Here is a 9,765-nt window from a genome sequence, read left to right on the forward strand (position 1 = left end):
GGTAATTATTATTTCATAGATTAGCAACCTGAGGCAAGAGAAGTTTTAAGTTTTAAGGATTGGAACCCAGGTTAAACCAAATGCGAGGTCTGTCTTAGTGCTCCACAGAGCTCAGTCACACACTAGTCTAGTGTACCCAGTAGCCCAGAATGTAGGGGATGTCCACAAGGAAGGGAAACTTACCAAACTGAGAAATACTTTTTACTTCTTTTTCTTTTTCACTCTTGAGTTCTTTTTCCTTTTATTAAGTAGGCTCTAGGCCCAATGTGGGGCTCGAACCCACGACCCCAAGATAAAGAGACTCATGTTCTACTGGCTGAGCCAGCCAGGTGCTCCCAAGAGATGCTTTCAATTAGGGTTCAATTCAGAGCCGTTTGCTGTTGGGAAGTCTGGGTTTAAGTCTCCTCTAACCTAGCATGTGCTGCTCTGGGTCTCAGTTTCCCCATCTGTGAGTGAGAAAGCTGGAGCAGATGATGTCCTAGGGGCATGTCTCAAGACATCCTGGCCTGCCTTGCTGGATGTAGATTCAACTCTTCAAGCCACTGTCTTTAATTTCTCCTAGATCCCCATTTTCCACAACGTGTCACCAACCACTGACCTCCCATACCTGTGCCCACACCAGTCCTTCTAGTTGGAAGGAATTGAAACCAGAGTACTTTCAACCCCCCAGCCCAACCCAGCCTCCGAACCCACAGAGCCAGGAGGTGTTCATCCTCGTCTCTCCTCTCAGGTTTTATTGACTGATGGAAACTACATCTTTGTCAGCCACCAGCTCCACAGGGACAGTGCTGGGGACAGGGAACCTGAGATGATGCCAGATTTCAGCCCAAGAGCAGACACAGAGTTCCGGAAGGTGACCCAAGAGGGAAAAGAGAGAGGAATATGTGAAAAGGCGTTGTGGGGGAGGAGGAGGAGGAAATCAAGAAGTTCCTCCTGCCTCCTACAACTCCCAGAGTTCAGGAACAACCCAGGCCTCAGCCCCTGACGCTTCTGGACTTCTGCCCAAGAACATGGAATCAGCCTATGATCTCCAAACACAGCCCAGCTCTCACTGGCTGCTAGGCTCTTATCTCAGCCAGTCCAGGCTCCAGCCCAACCCAGGGAGGAAACAAACCAGAGAAGAGAGGAGGAGTACTTAGAGGTGGCCCCTCTGATTAGGGCAGATGTAAACGCTGCAGCAAACTGGGCAGAGGCTTTGCATAATGTCACGGCAGCAACTGCTATTGCTAGAGATTGCTGGGGGCCCAGCGGAGGACGGGGTTGCAGGGACCCATTTCCAGCAGCCAGGAAAGGGGAATGGCATTTGTGCTATCTGTGTGTATTGGGAGAGGCAGCCTGACCCCTGAGCCAAGGCGAGGGCAGGGGGGTGGCAGGTCACTGCTGAGGCCACAGCCCATGAAGCCTGTGGTTGCATTCCAAGCTTCAGAATCGGGGAGTTGTTGGGCTTGGTGGAGGGTGGGGACCTCCCCTAGAGGCCAGAACAGAGGTGAAGGTTCTCTTCTCTGAACCCCCAAACCTCCACAGCCCAGCCAGAGAGAAGAGGGGGTCTCACCTCTTCTCGTCAGGCCAGAGCTCAGAAGTCAGGTGGGAGCCTGGGACACAAGAAGAGGAGCATGCAGGAGGCCAGCTAGGAGACGGAGGCCAGTCCCAGTGTGCTGGGGCAAGGAGGCCGGGGGCCTGAGGAAGCCCAGCACCTCAGTGCCCACTGGAACAGCTGTCTGGGGTGGGGAAAGTTGCCCCCTTCCCTGGCCACTTCCCCACCAGATGAGCCATTCCATGAAACTCCATTGCATAGTTCTCGGTGGGGGGCAGAAGGGGTCCCCAGGCATGCCCCTCCCCACCTCCCCAAAATATGGCTTTGGAAAGGAGTCCCCAAGAATCGAGAGGGCCCTCTGGATGGGCGGGCCCACTGCTCACAGGGAAGAGATCTTGACAGTCTCCGGGAGGAGGCAAGGGGTACCCAGGCTGGAGTTCCTGAGGGTGCTGCTGGCCCCACCACCATCACCAGGGGAGGAAGGCTGGCTCTCATCTGGGGTGTTGGCAGGAGGGGTAGGGATACTGATAATGGCAGCCACGAAGTCCCGGCTGTCGCAGTTCAGGTCAAGGCAGTCATGGGGCTTGGCATTGAGGCTTGAGCGGCTGTGGATAAGGGTGGGGAGACAGAAGGCTCTTAAAACGTCATCTTAATACTTGCCACAGTGATCATGACATTTAATGAGCACTGACTGAAAAGCTAGCACTGTGCTAAATGCTTCATCTGCATCCTCAATTATGGTGGTGCCCAGTGAGGGCTCTGGGGTCAGATGGTCCTGGGTTCAAATCCTGGTCTCATTTTAGCATCTCTAAACCTCTCTTCTTTTTCTTTCATGTGTAGCACGGGAATAACAGCATTTTCTACCTCATAAGGTCATTGTGGAGATTACATGAGATGGTAAGTGATACAAAGTGCTCAGAGCAGTGCCCGGAACAGAATGAGCACACATTCAAAAATGTTCTCCGTTTCAGTTACTCCTTATGATGCCAAAATTCTCACAACAATCCATAGTCAGATCTACACAACCCTGTCCCTGTTCCTTTCTGGTTTTACTTCCTACCACTCTCCCCCTCACTCACTCCACTCCACTCACAGTAGCTTCCTGGCTACATCTCTAACATGCAGACCCTTTTCAGCCTCAGGGCCTTTGCACAGGCTATTTGCTCTGTCTAGACAGCTCTTCCTCTAGACATCCACATGGCTCCCTCCCTCACCTCCTTCAGGTGTTACCTCAGCAAAGCCTTCCCTGACCACACTATTTAAACTGCATCACACCCTCTTCTGTGTTCTCTGTCCCCGATCCCCGATTTATTTTTATTCTTGGCACTTAACATACTATATCATCTCTGTGTTTCTTTGTTTATTAATTGTCTCATCCCACTAAAATATAAATTCCAGAAGGTCAAGGATTTCTATCTGTTCTCTTCACTGCCTAAAGTGGACTCAACTCCTAAACTCCTGAAGTGAACTCCAAAGTTCCTAAAATTATGCCTGGCATGTAATAGGTGCTCAATAAATGTTTGTTGAAAGAACCAATGAAGAACAAGTTCCAGACAAGATAATCCCAAGCTCCCAGCATACAGGAGTTTGGGTTCGAACTTGGCTTGCTAGGCCCCAAGTCATGAAACCTCAGAGGCCCTGGTGCAAGGTCTGAGCTTCCCCAGGGGTAGCCAACAGGTGGGGGCGCTTACCTCTGAGGGGCAGGACTCCTCCGCAGCCCTGCCAGTGTGTCCAGCTCCTGCATGCTGCCACGACTGACCGAGGCAGTGGAGTTGGCAAGGCGAATGGCACGGCGCTTGGCCCTGCGGGGGCAGCAGGAGGACAGCAGGCTGCCAGGTCCCGCAGGCTGGGAGGACACAGAGGTGCTGCGGCTGGTGCGGCCCCCCAGTGAGTCGGCACCCACGGCCTCGCTGAAGGTCAGCTCATCTGTGAACTCGTGGCACTGTGGGCAGAAGGAAGGCACAGTCACAAGGCACCACACAGGAACTGACCCCACCCCTAGGCCTCTGCTTAGGCCATTCCTTTCTTTCCAGAAGTCACTCTTGATTCCCTTCCCTTGCCCATCCTTCAAGGCTCAGCTGTACCGGGCCTTCTTCCAGGAAGCCCTGTGTGATTTCCACAATTAGTAGTGAGCCTCCCATCCCAGGGTGGGAACTGGCTTGCCCACAGAGGAAACCCCCTCATTCCACCATGCCACCTCTCATTAGGTCTCACCGTTGTCTTCTCCAGACAGTGCAGGAGGTGGTGATGTTGTTGCTCAAAAGCAGAACGGTTCCTGATACACAGTGCCTGTTCGTCCACACTGCTACTGTCCTGGAGTGGACGGAGCAGGGGGATGAGGTCAGGACCCTCTCCTCCTCCCATCACTGCTCACCCCCCAACCCCAATTCAGGCCCCTCCCCACCTCAAGGCCCCCGTTCTGCTTGTACTGCAGGAAGGCATTGGTGGTACCACTCTTTGCCAACCGGATCCTTGCCAAGCGCACCTTCTACAGAGAGAGGAGGAGATAGAGGGTCAGGTGGGTAAACACAAGAGTAGACTGGCTTTGGGTATGGGGAACAGGAGGTACTCAGATGGAAGGGGCAGTTACCTGCTGTGCTCGGCGCTTGTCAGCACGCTGGTTCTGGTGGTAGATGCGGCTAAAGTTGGACACGATGACTGGCACAGGCAGTGCAATGACCAGGACACCACTGAGGGAGCAGATGGATCCGAAAATCTTGCCAGCAATGGTGCTGGGCACCATGTCTCCATAGCTGGGGCCGGGGGAGGTAAGCCAAGGTCAAGAAAAGTGTTCAAGCACCCCTCAGTCTCCCCCTCCGTTCCATCCAGCCTGATGCACTTTGCAACCCTGGCCAGGCACTGAAACTCTCTGAGCCTCAGTTTCTCACTCTGCAAAATGTGGGGAAAGACCTCTGTGGCCACCAGTGGGGGGTGGGGGTCAAATGAGAAACTGGCCCTTGGGCCCCTACCATCTGCTGCCCCCATCTGAGCTGCACACCGAACATCTGAGTCAGCTGGAAATCTATTAATACCAAGCAGAGGGGAGAAGGAGGAAGTGACAGGCAGTAAATATAGTTTCCTGGGGAGAGAGTCCCAGCACCACTAGCCAGCTGAGGGGCTCTGAGTCCCGGGAGAAGTGCTCTGTTGTATTTGCTTACATCTGTCTTACCTTCTGTAGGTAGGACCCCTTCTTATCTTCCAGAAAAAAAGTCTTGAAACTGTCCTCATATGAAAAAATAGGGGAGGGGGGAGCCTTGAAACTCCGTCCTCCTTGTCTCCATGCCACCTCCTCTCCCATGGAGCTGGAGCAGTGCCAGTCTAACCAACTTGTTTCACAGGGTGGGGGTGGGGGGACCAAAGCCCAGGGAGGTTCTGTAACTGACTGGCTCAAGATCACACAGCACACTTTTGTTCTGATCACGGGACCAATTAGATCCCCTCCCCTCTGCGGTCCCAGCCTCTAGGCCTTAGCTCAGTCCATGTCCCTCTTCCCCCCAAGGATGGCTGTTGCTTATTTCTTTGTTTTGACTCATTTAAAAGTCTCTCCAACTTGGCCATTTCTGGTCTGTGATGTGTCATCTCAGACTGTGTCCTCAACTATGAGATGCAGGCAGCTGTCCACCCTCCCAGGGTTGTTGTGAGGACTCAGTAGGGTAAAAGGCACCCAAATACCCAGTTCCAACCCACTCTCAGGACTCAGCATTTGTTTGTCGATCCAATTGTGAACCCCCAACCAGAATTACTTTCTACTCCATACAAACCTCAAATCAATTTTTCTGTACCTCTGTTAAAGCACTGATCAAGCCCAATCCATCCATTCAATAGATATTGAGCAGCAACTGTATACCTAATCCCAGTGATGGAAATTTAGAGGAACATGGTACCTGCCCTAGACAATGTCTTTAAGAAGAACACGAGTTTGGTGATTCCGTGTGATACTTTTATCCCAACTGTTTCCTCTCAGGGATTGGCACTTAAAAAATAATGTCGAAAATACATTGTCCTGGAGAACATCAAAGAATCACAAAGCCACAGGGGTAGTACCCCCATACAGCAGATGATTCTAGAGGTTTGGGAGACATGGGTCCTCAAGATGGGAAAAGGGGGTGATAGAAAGCCAGTACCTATGTATCCTACACCAGAAACTTTCAGAGAACTTTCACAACTGTGATGTCACTGAATCCCCTCTAGATGAAGGGATAATCATGTCTCATTTGACACAGGAGATAACAGGTCCAGAGAAAACAAGGTCAACAGAAAAAGTGCTGTTAAAACAATCCTTGAACCCAAGTCTCCTGACCTGGAAGGTGAAGGCATTGTCAGAGCTGTGAGGGATTTGGAGATTAGTCCAGCTCCCTTCGTTTTGACAGATGAGCAAACTGAAGTGCACATTGAGAAAAAGAAATCATTTATCTAATCTTCCCAATCTTTTTTTTTTTTTGAGAAAGAGAGAGAGAGAGAGAGAGAGAGAGAGTTTATGTGCATGAGCACACAAGTGGGGGAGGGGCAGAAAGGGAGAGAGAGAATCCCTGTGAGGAGCTCCATGTGGGGCTCAAACCCATGAACCATGGGATCATGACCTGAGCTGAAGTCGGACGCTTAACCGACTGAGCCACCCAGGCAGCCCTCTAACCCTAACCTTCAGAAAGGGTGAGTGTAATTGATCGGGCAGCTCCCAACACAGGGTCTGCACTCACCCAAGCGTAGTCATGGTGACAATGGTATACCAGAAGGCCGCAGGGATGCTAGTAAAGTTGGTCTTGTTTGTGCCCTTCTCGGCATAAAACATGACAGTGGCGAAGATGATGATGGCCATGGTAAGGGAAAAGAGGAGAAAGCCCAGCTCAGAGGCACAGCTCTTGAGTGTGTAGCCCAGAATCCTCAAGCCCTGTGAGTGCCTGGAGAACTTGAAGATGCGGAATACCCGGAACACACGCAGGGTGACAAAGGCGCCTGAGACATCCTCGTTCTTGGGCACGAAAAGCCCAATGTAGTAGGGCAAGATGGCCACGACGTCGATAAGGCTCATTACGCTCCGCAGGAAGCGGCAACGGCTGGGGGCGGCGAATAGCCGCAGGAGGTATTCACCCGTGAATATGAGCACACAGGCCGTGTCCATACAGAAAAAGGCCAGTGGGAAGCGGTCGCCACAGGGCTGCTCCCTCGGGGGCCGCCGCGCGGGGCCGCGGCACGGGATGGTCTCGACCACATTGGCGATGACCGACACGGCAATGAAAAAGCCGGTCACATAGTAGAAAACGAGGGCCGCCGTGCTCGTGTGGGGGTTCTCGAAGGCCCGCCAGAGCCGCTGCCGCAAGGAGCTGCCGGCAGGCAGGGCTGGGCCATCCCCGGCCTGCTCAGCTTCCTCGTCCTCCGCCAGGCGCTCGGCGTTCTCCTTCTTGCGGTCCCGGTACTCTTCGAGGCAGCAGTCGCCCACGAGCTCAGGCACCAGACCATAGAAAGCCAGCTCTTCGTCGAAGGCCTGGATGCACTCCTGCCGCGGGCAGTGCAGCCGACCCGTGCGGTAGAAGTTCAGAACATGCCGGAACATGTCGGGGTCGCGATCGAAGAAGTACTCGCCGGAATCAGCATCATAGAAGAATTCCTTTTCTGAACTGCCCAGGAGGGTGTCAGGGTAACGGTCCAGAGTGTTCTTCCAGGTCTCAAAGCGCCGTCCGCTCACGTTCACCACCAGAACCTCATCCCCTCGAGACGCCTTCACCCCGGGCGCAGGGGGCAGGGGCTGCTGGGCCAGGGGCAGCCAGCCCACCGCGGCCGCCCTCGCAAACGGCAGCCACGTGGCCACGCCTGCCGCCATCCTGCCGCGCCCCAGGCCCACGGAGACTGGGGGGGGGGGTGGCCTTTAGGAGAGTGTGGCTGTCTCCAGGATGGTGGGAACTTGGGGAGGCCCTGGGCCACTCGCACAAGCAAACTGGGGGTGTCTACAGAGGCCAAGAGGAACCAGGAGGAGGAACTAGAGAGATGGGCAGGGGCTTGGGGAGCATTTAGAGGGTCTGGGAAGGACCTGGGGGATGTCTTGAGAGAACTACGGAGAAGGGGCTAGGGGGACATGGAGAGTAGCAGAAAAGGGGAGCCTAGAGGGACCAACGAGGATCTCAGGGAGTGTTTAGAAACGCTGAGATGGTTCTAGAGGGGTCAGCAGGTGCCTGTGAGATGTCTGGGGTGTCTAGGAGGGGCAAGAAACGCTGGGGACCTGTCCACACTCTCAAGAGTTCTGAGGGAAAATGGGGCTGGGACCCCTTAGTGGGCTTGGAGAGGGGATTGGTGCATCCAGAAGACTAGAAATGGGACCAGAGGTGTTTGAAAGAGGCCAAGAGTAGCTGGAGCGGGGTTCTGGAGGGACTGAGAAAAGTGAGGTGGGTTGTCCACACCCTCAAGACTTCTGGGGAAAAGATTAGGGGATTGGAGCTCCCTCGTGGATCTAGGAAAGGGGTTGGTGAATGTAAGAGGTGGCTATAGAACCAGGAGGTTGTAAAGAGGCTGAGAGGTGTCTTGGGAGTGCCTAGAGCTGCCAAGAATAGCCTGGGGGGGGGTGTCTATACTCTACAGGAGTTCTGGGGAAGGAAGGCGAGGTGGGGCCCCCTAGAGGGGCTAGGGAAGGCAATGGGGTATCTAAAGGGGTAGATATGGGGCTAGGTTATCTTTCAGAGACTGAGAGGTGTCTGGGAGAGACGGGTATGGGGGGTGCTGAGAAAGTCTGGTCTACCCTCTCCAGAGTTCCAGGGGGAGGAAAGGGGCCCGAGGAAGCCCCCTGGTGCTCCGTTGGAAGTTGGGAACAGCCCCAGCGCACCCAGATGTTAAAAGACTAAGAGGAGAGGGGTCCCCCCAAAATGGGTTGGAGAGTGGGATGAGGTGTTGAAAGGGTGTTGGGTGTGTCTCCAGGGAGGGGGGCTGGTGGGCCTTGCAGGAGGTGGATGGGGGAGGCCAGGATAAAGCTGTGTCCCACCGTTGGGGGCTGGTCTGGGGAAACCACACCCCGATGGGCTGTCAGTGTGTGCCGGACAGCGGCAGTAGCAGCAGCGGCAGCAGGAGGAGGAAGAGGAGAAGCAGCCACAGCCAGGCCTAGGAGAGGAGAAGGCAGCACAGGCAGGGGGAGGGGGCTGGGTCCCTGGAAGGACAAGGTCCAGCAGAACCCCTGGGGACTATCCCAGGATGGGTTAGGGTGTGGGGGCTGGACCAGGGAAGGACAAGGACAGCGCTGTGGGTGGCCCCCTCCCCCTCCCCAAAGGGCCGTCCTCACCTGTGTCCCCGCTGCAGCAGCGGCAACAGCGGTGGGGCTGGGGGTACCAAACACCGGAGCTCCTACCCCCCTCTGCAGAGCTGCCCGAGTTCTCCTCCTCCTCTGGCTCTCTCTCCCCGCCCCTCTGAGCTTGCCGGGAGATGGAGAGAGAGACAGGGAGGGGCCTCGTGGCTCCCAGAGCCCCCTCCCCTAGGACAGCCTGAGAGGGACCCTGGGGAGACTCCGCCTCCTACAAAGCTGGTTGGGCCTCAGTCGCGTCATCTGGAAAATGGGGGTGGCAGGGAGCTTTGCCAGTTCTCCCCACCTCCTTCCTGGACTCCCCCCTCTTCCTGCCCAGCTCCTACCCCCTCTGCCCCCAGGGGCCCCCACCCCCACCCGTCTGAATCAGCAGCACTTAGCAGATCCGATCGATGGGGAGGCGTCTGTTAATGGCCCCAGAGCGGAGTGCCATGGGGAATGATGCAGCGCTGTGTCCCCTCCCTGCCCCCATGCTGTAGAAGGGCTGGAGAAGGGGGTGGATGGAGGGACCGGTGGGGGGCATTTCTCTAGATGGCAAGGCCCCCAAAGCTGCTCCCTGGGGGGGGGGTGCATGGGTTAGAGCCCAGCTCTGACCAAAGCTGTTGCTGTGGGATTGGAGCACCATCCTGTTTTCAGATGTGAAGTGGGGGGTAAGGGGAGTGCAGATGGGACAAGCCAGGTCCCACCCCCATACCAGCTTCTCTCTCAGGCGGGCCCCATGCTGAGGGGCAGTCTCCCTCATCCGTCCATGTCCAGGAGCCTTCTGCATTCATGCCTTCTCCCCAGAGGACTCTGCTCCTGGATGGCATAGAGCACTGGGTACCAAGCGTACCAGGCATGGATGGGTTCAAACTCCAGCTTTGCTACTGACTTATGTCCTTGAGCAAGTGACTTGCAATGTATCTTCAGTTGTCAGATGTCACGTTACCTATATAGTGTCGTTGGGCACATT

At 55.0% G+C, this 9,765-nt stretch overlaps 1 protein-coding gene across 2 annotated transcripts; it reads right to left on the reverse strand.

Annotated features, from left to right (window-relative positions):
- Positions 1–713: 713 nt before the first annotated feature.
- Positions 714–9,016, reverse strand: KCND1 (potassium voltage-gated channel subfamily D member 1). Of its 2 annotated transcripts, XM_030305590.1 has the most exons (8): positions 8,796–9,016; positions 6,232–7,476; positions 4,125–4,287; positions 3,939–4,022; positions 3,749–3,847; positions 3,226–3,476; positions 1,918–2,139; positions 714–1,592 (listed from the first exon to the last, which is right to left on the reverse strand). In XM_030305590.1, the coding sequence occupies exons 2-8, from the start codon at positions 7,350–7,352 to the stop codon at positions 1,574–1,576; spliced, it is 1,959 nt and encodes a 652-aa protein (XP_030161450.1). In that variant the 5' UTR covers positions 7,353–7,476; positions 8,796–9,016; the 3' UTR covers positions 714–1,573. The 2 variants fall into 2 exon arrangements, with proteins under 2 accessions (XP_030161450.1, XP_030161451.1); XM_030305591.1 differs by having other exon boundaries at positions 714–2,139; positions 6,232–9,015.
- Positions 9,017–9,765: the final 749 nt, after the last annotated feature.

This window comes from Lynx canadensis, chromosome X (genome assembly GCF_007474595.2).
Source record: "Lynx canadensis isolate LIC74 chromosome X, mLynCan4.pri.v2, whole genome shotgun sequence".
NCBI classification, from domain to species: domain Eukaryota; kingdom Metazoa; phylum Chordata; class Mammalia; order Carnivora; family Felidae; genus Lynx; species Lynx canadensis.